Source organism: Apus apus, chromosome 5, assembly GCF_020740795.1.
Source record: "Apus apus isolate bApuApu2 chromosome 5, bApuApu2.pri.cur, whole genome shotgun sequence".
NCBI classification, from domain to species: Eukaryota; Metazoa; Chordata; class Aves; order Apodiformes; family Apodidae; genus Apus; species Apus apus.
Window position 1 is genome coordinate 401657 of NC_067286.1, and position 12176 is coordinate 413832.

A 12176-nucleotide genomic window follows, 5' to 3' on the forward strand; every position below is an offset into this window, starting at 1 on the left:
TCAGATCATGGATGTAAGCCCTTTCCCCTGGGAGTTGGGGTTTATAGTGTGCTGAACAAACCTGCTCACAGTCACCTTGAGGCACAGAGTTCAAAGGCTGCACATTGCAGGCTCCCCTTGAGCTGCATTTTTCTGAACATCAGAAACCATCAGGTTATTTTTTCTTGCTGGCAAACAGAAAACTTGAAATTCAAGGAATGATGGTGATTTACCACTCCCTGACTGCAGGGAGCTGGTGGTGCTGTGAGGTGAGGAGCACTGAACCCTTTGGGTCTCCTGTGGGAGTCTTCAGCACATGAGGAGCTGGAATAACTGAGAGCAATTCCAAATGTCCTGTTCAGTCTGGCACCCAACCCAGGAGGCAGGGCAGTGGGCCCAGGGGATTCTGGTGACAGGACTGGTACCATTTAAGCAGCTCTGCTGAATACAAGGTGAGGGTCTAAAGAAGAATTGCATGTTCTTGCTCTGGCTGGGACATGTTCTGCTGCTGTGCCCTTGCAGAGCAGGGAATGTGACATTTAGCATTAACAAGTAGTTTCTACTTTATCAACACAATCCTAATTCCAGTTTCTCCTTCTGACCGTTTTTTACTTTGCTTTGAGGGGAGCTTGTTTGTTCATTGTAGGTGAGAACAAAGAAGCTCCTACAGAGCAGTCAGTGTTTCTGTCAGAGCAACAGAAGTTAATTGCTGCATTTTTCTTGGGGGAAAAAGTCATCCTTGAGAATGGGGGATTGGTGGTGGTGCAAAGTGACCTACACACTCTTCTTGGTTTATAGGACAAACTGGATGGATTTGTTCCTGCTCACTTTTTTGGCTGGTACCTGAAGGTAAGAATGGGCCTTGTGTGACATTTCTGTCACAGAGCTGTTCTGCTTTCCAAGCTTGGCTGCTCCTGTTGGGTGGTGCCAGTCTTGGGGATCAGTCCTGTTGGGCACTGGGAACTGGGCTGAGGGTTTGCAGTAATGAAAGGCCATGTGAGGTCACCTCACTTCTCTCCACAGTAACATACATTGAGAGGCTGCTCCCTCCACCCTAATTCATGCAGAGGGCAGATCAGTGCAAGGAAAAGCCTTTTCTCCTGTAGCAGGGTGGACACTGGACTGGATGTTTCCTGTGGAGAGGGGAGGGTGGAGCTGAGATCCAGCAGGGAGCTCTGCTGTGACCAGAGGGAGGAGCACCATGTGCTGCTGCTGCCCCAAGGCAGGTCTTGCCTTGTCATCCAGAGCATGATTTTAAATCATCAGATGGCAGTGGTTTAATTCTTGTTACTTTTTAATCAATGTTAACCCATGTGGAAGGAATTCCAGTGGTGCTTGTGTCTGGCAGAACACATTCAACACGTTTTGCTCTTTACTCTGGTCTAAATATTCGCTTTTTCTTTAACCCAAGCAAACCCAGCAGCTAACCTCATTCTGCTCTGCAGGCCTTTTGTTTTCATAGCCACAATGTGATAAGCTGAAAAAGCTCAGGCTGTTTCAAATAAGCTATAGCTGTTGTTTTGTTTTGCCTTTCAAAGGGCAGATGTATTCCTGAGTGTTTTGCCTTGGTCTGGTTTCTCTTTCCCCCATAAGAGGGGTGTGCCAGGCATGGGGAGACCTGGGCTGCAGACCAGCTTGTCTGGGGCTTGCTCTGTTACCATAAGGAGTTGGACATTTGGAGACACTTGCATCTTCTGCGTCCAAGAGAATTGCAATAGAAGCTTAAATAGCATTTCAATTGCATTCTGTATCTATTTTTACAAATACTGAGGAAAAAATACCTGAATATTGAAAGCCTGGTAACCAGACCTAAGGGGAGCAGGAGCCCATTCCTGAGGAGCTGGAAGGTGATAGGGTTCCATGTGCCAGCCCACTCAGTCAGGCTGTTATCTGCCTTGGTCTGGAAGAAGCCTCATTTTTACCAGAGAGTCTTTCTGCAGAAGTGCTGGAGATGATACATGACCTTGTCAGCCTGCAGCCTGGTTTGGAGAGTCCAGCATGTTCCACATGTCCTCAGGATTTGGAATCCAGAAGGGTTAATCACTTATTCCTTAAATGATCAGGTTTGAAATCAGAAAAAAAAAGTAATAACTTTTCCATACCTGGTTGCAAAACAGTCCATCTGAGCATTGTCCCTGCAGGTGTGATGGAGTTCCTCTGTATCTCAGTGTCCAAAGGGCACCAGTGTAGGTAGTGGCTGGTTCTGCTCAGTCTGGTGTGCAAGTGTGTGTTTCTGTTACGGTTTTTAGCCTGTTGTGCAGCTGTGGGTGGTATCTGACACTTTTCTCTCCGTTTGTGTAGACGTTGATGATCCGAGACTGGTGGATGTGCATGATCATCAGTGTCATGTTTGAGTTCCTGGAGTACAGCCTGGAACACCAGCTGCCAAACTTCAGTGAATGTTGGTGGGATCACGTATGTACTGCACAGATCATGTCTGTTTGTCTAAGTGGAAGTTTGGGTTTTAGAGAGGGGGTAGGAAGTGGTGAGAACTAAAGGATGTAGCTGTGGCCAAAGGTGTGTGACTGCTCAGCTCAGGAGCTTTGCTGCATCTCTCTGCTGAGTTTGTAGCATGGTTGTCACTGCGGGATCATTTTGCAGGTTTTTCAAACTGCTGCAGGGAGTTAAATATTTGTTTTGGCTTCATTTCACACCAGAGAGAATCTAAAGCTTTACCTGAACATGTTCAAATATCTGGTGTTGGTAAAAAGCATAAAATCTGAAATCAAGAAAAAGGTAAAACTTTGAGTAAGTCGTTTCAGATGGTGACTTTTTTCTTGTCTATTTCAAACAAACAAACAAAACAGTGTAATTTGTGTCCAGCTCTTCCTTCTGTGCAAACCTGTCTTCACTGCCATCTGGAAACAGTAAATATTTCTGTGTTTAGAATTTCTGGTGTGCTTTAGAAAGAGGTTTTAAAAGATAAACTTTTGGCCTTACTGAGAATCTAAATGGTCTGTGCACACAATGGTCTGTAGCCTTTCTTGTCCTAAATTACTGCTTGTGTGGATTTTTTCAAGCCAGAGGGACTACTCTGATCTAATTTCTCTGTGGAAAAAACAAGCTCTGCAGCTGATAGTGACACACATTTATTTATTTTTAAATTTTGCTATGAAATGCAGGTTGGTTACCAGAGCAATCAGAATTATCTGGATTCAGGGCACACAGCTGTGGTTCTTAGGGTATTTCAGCTTGGTTGTATTCTTACAGTAGAAACTCTTCCTCAAGCTTGTAATGATTTGCTGCATGCTTGTGTTTATAAAAGTGAATACATTATTTATAAAGACATCAAGCAAAGCTATTTTGTCTTAAAAAAAACCTTCTAATGAAATTAAGGCTCTGTGCTCCACTGCTTTGAATGCAGAGGAGAGCCAGTGCTTTTTCAGCTCGAGAGCTCCATCCCCAGAGCTCACACTTGGCAGCAGGACAGAGCATGGTGAGAAATCCCTGCTGTAATTCCACATTTGGAGCCTGCAGATAAGTCGTTTCTTTAGGAGCAGCCTGAAGCTGGAAGAGTGGAGTTCTTTGGTGTAGTAAACCCAGTCTGTAGGAACACATTCAGATTCTTGTGTGTTTCTGAAGTTCTCACCTGGCAGAGTGGGCAGAGGTCTGTCCTGTAGCAGAGTGAACACAGAAGAGAAGCTCCAGCCACCATCTGCACAACAGTTTGGCTCTGTTAGTGCAGGCTTGGGCAGCTGAGATTCTTCCTGCTGGCAGCTGTGCACCCTGGGGATGCTCAGGCCTCGTGGCTGGGAGTGTGTCTGCACCTCTGTGCCTCCAGTGTTCCCTTCTGCAGTGCCTCTTCAGCACCACCCTTTCTCCTTGCAGTGGATAATGGACGTGATCTTGTGTAACGGATTGGGAATTTACTGTGGGATGAAGACTCTGTCTTGGCTCTCTTTGAAAACATACAAATGGCAAGGACTTTGGAACATTCCTACGTACAAGTAAGTGGGTGTAAAAAGTAACTCCACAGGTTTGGGCCCGTGTTAAAGATCCCAGTTGTGGAAGGGTTGCTCTGTTAGTTAATGTGAATTGAAGAATTCACATCTGCTCAGATGACTCCAGTACCTAGTAGCTTGTTGCTGCATGAAAGCTTGCTATGAGAGTTTTATTTAACTTGCAGATTAAACTGTTGAAAATAGACCTGTCAGGAGCTTTGCCTGATGTTGAGGAGTGAGGGCAGCTTGTGGGAATGAGCTTGGAGTCCAAGTCAGGATCATATTTCCTTATTCACAGCAAGGATCTGTTTGGTCCTTATGCAAAGAATGCATTCCCTGGTAGTCAGAATGTCATAGGAATTGCAGCACTGAAAATTAAAATTTAAGAAATCCCTTGTAGTCTTGTACCAGCAATTAACTACCCTCCTCTGTAGCGTGTCTCTGCTGAGCAAAGCAGGGCTGAGGATCTGCCTGCACAGGGGGTGTGGTGCTTGAAAGTTCACAATGACAGTGCAGGTGACAGGCTTTTCTCTCTGACTCCCTCCTGTTAATCTCATTAAGTAGCATTTTTTGTGGGGTCAGTGGAGACATTTTCTATGTTTGAATCAGTGCCTCAAGAGGAAATGTTAGTAGTCTCTTATGTGCAGTTTCTTAAAATTGCAAGAGTGTGCTCTGCTTTCTTTTCAGAGGTAAAATGAAGAGGATTGTCTTCCAGTTCACCCCGTACAGCTGGGTCAAATTTGAGTGGAAGCCAGCGTCCAGCCTGCGCAGGTGGCTGGCAGTGTGTGGCATCATCTTTGTAGTAAGGAAACTCCTCTGTCTCCTCTCTCTCATTTGATTCAATGTTTTGTAGCTCTCCAGCAAGTGTACTAACAGTAGCTGAGGCTGAAGCTCTGACCTGGTGATGTTTCTGTAGTTGAGGCTGGAAGGGACGACTTCCAAACCCTGCAGAAAAGGTGTCTGCTTCCCTGCCTCTGGAACAGTTCACAGAGTCACTGCCTCATGATTTGTCCCTGCTTGCTGAACAGTGTTGATTGGCAATGTGAGCAGTGTAATCCATGATCTACACTTAATTCAGCAAGGAACTGCTGCTGGCCAAGCCACTGGCTTTGGATGGAAGTGTCTTGTTTCCCTCAGCCTTCAGCAGATCCGTGTCTCCTCATGGCTGGAGAGGACAGTGCCCAGAGCCCCAGGCCTCTGCGTGCTGGCTCTGGGCCCCACAGCTCCTCAGACATAGTATATTTTGTACAGACTTAAATCATTCATTGGTCCCTGATTATTTTTTTTTAGTCTTTGTGTTTCACTGAGCACATAGCACAGGAAGGTATTGACAGTATCCAGCTGGACCAGTTCAGGTAAACTGGCTGCCCCATTTAGACAAAAGAGAAGCTGGCTTCTCCAGTGGCCGTGGCAGATGGTCAGTGCCTCCTTCACCCGCCCTCCGAGGGGGCTGTGCATCCCCCTGAGGTCAGAATGTCCCTCACAGTCACAGGTATCAAGTGTGACACTGATGGGGAGGCAAACGTGGCAGTTAAGTGCCTTTTCCCCACTCCTACTTCTTGTCAGCTGGAGGACTTTGGCCTCTGTGCTGCCCCTGGAATGGCACTGGATCTGTTTTGAGCAACTCAAACTTCTTTTAATTCAGCAAATGTGAAGTTTAACTAAAAAAAAAATAACCCCTTGTGACCCTTGTTATGGTTGCAGAGATGATGGCATGGACCAGTTCCTGTGGTACTGGTGTGGCACAGGAGGTAACCTGGTGTCACTCTGACCAGCTGCCAGAACAGCCTGTCTTTAAGCAGCTGGAAACAGATGGAGTGTGAACCCTGCTGGTGGTTTACTTTGGGGCCTGCTCAGGGAAGCTCCCTGTCAGGGTTTGCTGAGTGGGGCCCACCAGTCAGCCTGGGAAGCCCCCAGCCCTGGTGGCTGCCACAACAGCCCTGCAGTCTGTGCAGCCCCTTCTGCTCCCCAGCACTGCCTGGGCCTGGCACTCTGCAGGCTCAGCTGAACACAAGTGCTCATCACCTCATTTCTGCTACATAAAACCCTGGCCAAGTTCACCACAAACTTGCTGAGGTTGCCACAGTTTGTGGGAGGAATAAAGTAAACGTGCCTGCCTAAACAAAGCATGTTTCTGAGGGGGCAGCATGTGCATACCCCAGCTTTTGGCACCCTGAAGAAGCAGGGGTTTTGGTGCTGGAGCAGGGTTTGCAGCTGGGAGATTGCATTGAATTTATACTAGTCTTTGTTATCAAAATGCTTCTTTTAGCAAACCCTACCCTCAGCTGACAGTTTGTAAGCAGCTTCAGGTATTGGCTCACTCTTTTGGATTAAACAATCCTTAATGCCATTTGTCATTTATTTTGTGTAAGCAGCTTGGGCCTGCTTGCTCACTTCCTCACACTGCCAGGGCAGCTCCCTGGAGAGCATTTTGTTCTAAATGCTTAACCAGTCCTCTGGAGCTGGCTTGGGCAGTGATGTTTGCATAGCTGTAAAAACCAACCCAAAAACCCACAGTGTGCTGCCTATGCCTCCTGTTATTTTCGGGATCCCTCAGTCAGATTTTAAATGATAGAGAAAAGACAAGTTTTTACTTTAGGATTTGTTATCACTAGTCCTGCAGGTGCTTCAAGCTCCCAGTAGACTTGTTCAAGATAAGAGACGGTGCTTGTCCAGGTTTCTGTTGTGTTTTTGTTGGGTTTTTTAATACCTCTCCCAACACACAGAAAATGTTTAAAACCCAACTGTTGTTGGTCATCACTGCAGCTCAGTAATGCTGGGTAGAACTTTGTGGTGTTGGAGCAATGATGGGGAGTCGTGCAGGGAGAGAGGGAGATCCCAGGCTTCAGCCAGGGAAGTCTTCTGAATGTAATTAAAATGTCCTTTTTCTCAGTTTTTATTGGCAGAGTTGAACACATTTTACTTGAAGTTTGTCCTCTGGATGCCACCAGAACACTACCTGGTCCTGTTACGCCTTGTCTTTTTTGTCAATGTGGGAGGTGTGGCTATGAGGGAGATCTACGACTTCATGGACGACCCGTAAGCCAGTCCTCTCTGTAAATACATGTCAAGCTTCACCTGCTTTGTTCTGAATTTGCTCCAGCTTGTTGGCATCCATCTCAGGGCAGTTGGTCAGCTGGTCGGGGTCAAAAAGACCTAATCCCAAAGCATCTGCTTTGTGTTCTTCTGTTTTGGAGGTAAAATTCTGAGTACATCTGGTTAGAGAGCAGCTGTTGCTCAGGGAGTTCCATGTGCACTGTTTTTAACCTCAGTTTTTAATAAATGATCACTCTCTTGAGACTGTAACGTGTAAATTAGCTGGCATGCCACGGGCTGGTGGGCAGAGGAGCACTGAGCTCCACTTTCAGATTGATAGCCAGGAACTACAGTCCTTAGAAGGGCCTTCTAAGGACAGCAGGGCCCAAACTAAACAAAAAAAATGATTGTTTCTTAAAGGCACTTCTTTTCTTGAGCATCTTCCAGCTGGGCCTGGTCCTCTGGAGCTCTCCTGGCACCCTCTTGCAGGTCAGAGGACCCTTGATAGCAGAGTGTATTGAAGGGGAAGGGCACTCACACAGAGCAGTGCATGTACTGTCAGACTGTTCCTACCTAAGCATCATATTTGTCCTTGCTGCTTTTGTTCTGCAGACCATGCAAGACCTGAGAAAGCTTTTGTTCTCAAAGTCACATTTTCTTTTAAGTTTTAGTAGTAACGTCACCAGTTGCCTGAGCTCACATCTTCGGTCTAAGGCAACATCTGGCTTCAGGGGATGTTCATTGTCTGTCACTGACCAACGCAAAAAGTGTCTGTGTTCAGAATTTAGGGCTCCAACCTTCTGTGAAGATCAGTTCCCCTTGCAAGGGGCTCCTAGAGCTGGGAAGAAGGGCCAACCCACATTGCTTAGTCGGAGCTCAGGACATTCAGCAGTGGCAGGCACCTGCCTTTGGTGTCGGACCTACTGGTTTGGGACGTGCCTCCAACTCAAAGGTAAGAAGAGGTCTCTGCCTCTCACTGGTGAGCTCCTCTCCTTAGCACCATGCACAATCTTCTGGTCCTTGTGTTTGGGTTGGAAAAAGTCCTCTGCCCTTGGTTCAACCACATGGCATTAGCATTGAAGTGTAGGAGATCATCAGTCACCGGTGCCTCATTGCTGATTCAGTCGTTGCCATTCTCAGTCTGCTGCAGAAGTTCATCCAGCAAGCAGAGACTCATCCTGAACTGCATGTCTTCACCATTGCCGCTGCCACCTGCTGCTCTGTGTCTCTTGGTGGGGAGGTGACTGGCCCCTCACTTCTGAGGCTCGTGGCTCTGCTTGGTGCACCACAGAGCTGACCTCTTCAGACTGGTCATGCAAATGGCAGAACCTGACATCTGGTCTTACCTCACATCTTCTCTGAAGGCTTTTACAACTGGAGTTGGACTCCTTGTTGCATTTCAGGTCATCCAAGCAGAGAGAATCTGCCCCTGTTTTACCAGCCCAGCCGGGTGTGTTTTCACAGTGCATCACTTTGAACTGAGGAACCATTTGGGATATTTCCTGTTGTGTTGTAGGGAGAAGCTGCTGGGGAAGAGCAGGCTGTACCTGGGGATCCAACAGCACATGAGAAACCTTCCTGGCTTTTTCCTTTTGGACACTCACTCAACTTCTTAATGGACAAAGGTTGGAATATTCCATTGACCTTCCTTGCCAGAAACATGGCTCAGTGCCTGGTCTGGTGGTGACAGGATTGTCTGAGATGAACTGATTAGATCCCTTCCCCTAACCTTGCAATATTGAGTCTAGAAAGTGCTGCAGTTCAGACATGAAGACTCCTTTTCTTATTCAGGATTCCTAATATCTGCAGATAGTTCTAGGGCTTTGCTTGCAGGAGCTTGGTCTGAGCATGGGGACAAGAAAGTATCTAGAACTGACATCACCCAAGAAGAGGGGTGGTTCTTGAAGCTGTTCTCCAGTTGTTACCTACCATGCTCCTGTTGTGATCCCTGTGCTGCCCGTGAGCTCTGGAGGACTGGCTGTGTGGAATGGTCCTGACCAGAAATACCTTCATCCAAGAGTCTGGAGCATCTGACCTTGTCTTATCTTCCCGGTTTGTAGTCTTCAAGTCTCTTCCAAGGAAACTGCATTGAGGCCATGGATTTTAATCTCATTCATGCAGTTAAAAAAAACAAAACAAACCGACTTCCCTTTAAAACCTTTAGTGACCAGAAGGGCAGGAAACCACCTCTCTTCCTCGGCTGGTTTAGGCTCTTCTGCTGTAGTTCTTCTGCCAGTGTGCTGCCCTGAGCTAGGGGAGGAAAGCGACGGGAAGTGAGGAAGCAGATCAGCAAGGCAGAAAGCTGACCTCGTCATCTGAGCAGCCTGAGCTCACAGGGAGGGATCTGCTGTTGCTTTTCTTCTCTCTGTCCATGTGTCAGGGTTAGTTCCTGCCCATTTAATCTGTCACACCATGAACCAGCCGGAGCAGTGTCTGAAGTACTTTCATCTGAGTTGGTCTAGGCAGGATACTTTTAAAAATGGAATGCACTCATCCCATCTGCATCAGCAATAACCTGCACTTGGTTTACTGCATCACATTTTATTCCAGTGTATTTGGTTGATTTTGTGAAGCCTGAACTTAAGCTTTGGTGTCAAATGTGACTCTGAGGCCTCATGTTTACAAACTGTGTTTGTGTGCTCAGCTTGCAATGCCTGCCCTGGATTCAGGAGGGGGAAGAGAAGCTCTAGTTGCAATCTGTGCTTTGATCCCTTCCCAGATACTGGGAATCCGTGGGGATGCAGTGGGGCAGGTATGTCTGAGCAAAAGGAAAGCACCTGCTGAAGGAGGGGTCCTCTCCCAGTGCAGCCACTGGCAGCTGGTGAGAAGAGGGGAGGAGGAACTGGGAGGAGCAGATGTGCAGTCCCAGCTCTCAGTGCCCAGCACTGCTGGAGGTGCCTGGGGCCTGCTGAGCAGTGCTCCAGCTGGAGGGAGGCACCAGTGTCAGGCACTTTCCAAGGAAATCCTAGTCAGGGATTTGTTAGGTAGCTTTTTTTTTTTTTTTGTCCACTCCAGGGCAAAACCAGCAAGGAGATCTGGCCCCACATGCTGGGGTGGCTGCTGCAAATCTCAGCATTACTAAGTCAGAGCCTGGGGCAGATGCACTCCCAGCAGCCACAGGCCAGAATGCCCCGTTGTGCAGAGCCCCAGCAGCTCTGCAGGGGTCATCTCCACATCTCCAGCCCTCCATAGGCTCCTGATACCCCTTTGCTCCCCATCTCTGTCCTGCCTCAGTAGTTCTGCCACTTCACACTGAGCTCTGCCTGGATGTGTTTCACTTCATCTTCCTCCAGGTAGGAATGGACTAGCAGGGTCAGCTGGGCAAAAGAGAGGGGGGCTGGTGGGAAGAATGTTCCTTAGAATACTCTGTAGTGAAGTGAGAGGACAGAATAGCTGCTCCCTGGGATTAAAGCAGGGATGTAAGGAGCACAGGCAAAAAGGGCCAAGAGGCCAGTGCACCAAAATGCTGCCTGGTCTGGTCTTTAAGTAGAAGATGCAAGCCAAAGGCTGCTGAGGAAAGGTACCTGTGGGTGCTGCTGGGGAGACAGGTGGTGATTATGGTGATTGAGGGTTTTGCTGTTCTCAGGTTTGGTCTTCCTTGGTTAAAATTGGTTGGATTTTAGGAAACATTAAATTCATGCCTTTGGGGGAAGAGAAAACATACAACTTCGAGTAGCTTTCTCTTTTTGTTTTTTTCCTCTAATGGGAAGAAAATCCCTTTTTAGATTCAGAAAATGGGTGATGGAAGAACACAAATTTCATCTGCCAAGTGGTCTGTGATGGGCCTGACTGTGCAGCTGTGGGCAGGGCTGCGGTGCCAGCCAAGGTGCCATCAAAAAAGGGCTTGTTCTGTTGCCCAAACAGCATCCCATGGGATTACTGACATATGAGTGATCTGGTCTGTCAGGCCAGGAAGCTGTAAGAAATGACAGGAAGAGGCCAGGTCAGGAAGTGGAGGACCTGGCATGAAGCAGCTCCCCCAGGTTTCTCGTGTGAGGACAATGAGGCTTCTGGAAAGGCAGCCTGTAGGTATTTGGGGGTCATGTATTTTCCATGCAGGAACAGGTGACCCAAAAGATGGTATCTTTCCATCTCCCCTTCTGCAAGCAGAGCCTCTGAGTAGATGTCTTGATTCTACTGCAGTTTAATTGCTAGTGTTACTGATTGATGGGTCCTTCACTAGACCCATACACAGCACTGCAGCTTCTCGGGAGCTTCCCTGGTGCTGCTTAAAAACAAACCCTGGGCATTACATTTTAATCACATATTTGCCCCAGGGTTGTGTTGTCCTAGAAGTGAAGTGTTGTCCCTGCATCTTCCATTATCCTGCCTGTTTTTTGTTAAGCTTTCTTCCCCTAAGATCCGTTCAGAGATGATCAGTGACAGCTCATCAAATACCTTTTGGGGAACAGTGATTTTCAGGGGCCCTCACAGAGGGGCTCAGTGTGGTTACTGCAGCTGGACTTGACATTTGCTGAGGAAATCCAGGAGTCGAGCTCCTGTGCCCTGAACCTTAGCTGATCTCCAGCTGGTCAGATAATTGTTTTGTGTGGATTTACCAGTGCCCTGAAAACGGGGGCACTGCCTTGCATCACAGGATGGTGAAGTTCAACTTCTCGGGTGTTTTCAGAGCCTCTGAGAGGAAACTGAAGTAACACCAACAAGAAAGTTGTCAGTCTGCGTGGCCTTAGTACCTGTGTAATCCAGACTGCTTTTAGAGTGGTGCAAAGCTGACTGCAGTTCTTACCCAGCTGTGCTTGTATTAATATTTCTGAGAACGCTTGGTTCTGCAGCCCTAGCTTTGTTTCATCTGTGTGTCTGTTCTGCAGGAGGTTCCATAAGAAGCTGGGTCAGCAGGCATGGCTGGTGGCTGCCATCACTGCCACGGAGTTTCTGATCGTGGTGAAGTACGATCCCTACACACTCACCCTTTCCCTTCCCTTCTACATCACCCAGTGCTGGATCCTGGGAATCATCCTGGTGCTCACCTGGACAGCCTGGCGCTTCTTCATCCGGTGAGCAGGGCTGGCTGTGCTGCCTCAGGGCTGGGGTGGGTTGCTCTGGCTCTTCATAGGATCACAGAATCCCAGACTGGCTTGGGTTGGTGGGACCTTAAAGCCCATCCAGTCCCACCCCCCCTGCCATGGGCAGGGACAATTCCCTCTAGACCAGGTTGCTCAGAGCCTCATCCAGCCTGGCCTTGAACCCTTGCAGGGAGGA

General features: G+C 47.9%; 1 protein-coding gene across 2 annotated transcripts in view; it reads left to right on the plus strand.

The window, feature by feature from the left end:
• PTDSS2 (phosphatidylserine synthase 2) overlaps nucleotides 1–12176 on the plus strand; it is a 39078-nt gene that overhangs the window by 24181 nt on the left and 2721 nt on the right. For both annotated transcript variants that reach the window (XM_051621303.1, XM_051621304.1), the window contains exons 6-11: nucleotides 778–828; nucleotides 2281–2394; nucleotides 3808–3926; nucleotides 4608–4722; nucleotides 6814–6959; nucleotides 11786–11971. In XM_051621303.1, coding sequence (XP_051477263.1) covers nucleotides 778–828; nucleotides 2281–2394; nucleotides 3808–3926; nucleotides 4608–4722; nucleotides 6814–6959; nucleotides 11786–11971 — 731 coding nt within the window. The remainder of the gene's footprint in view (nucleotides 1–777; nucleotides 829–2280; nucleotides 2395–3807; nucleotides 3927–4607; nucleotides 4723–6813; nucleotides 6960–11785; nucleotides 11972–12176) is intronic.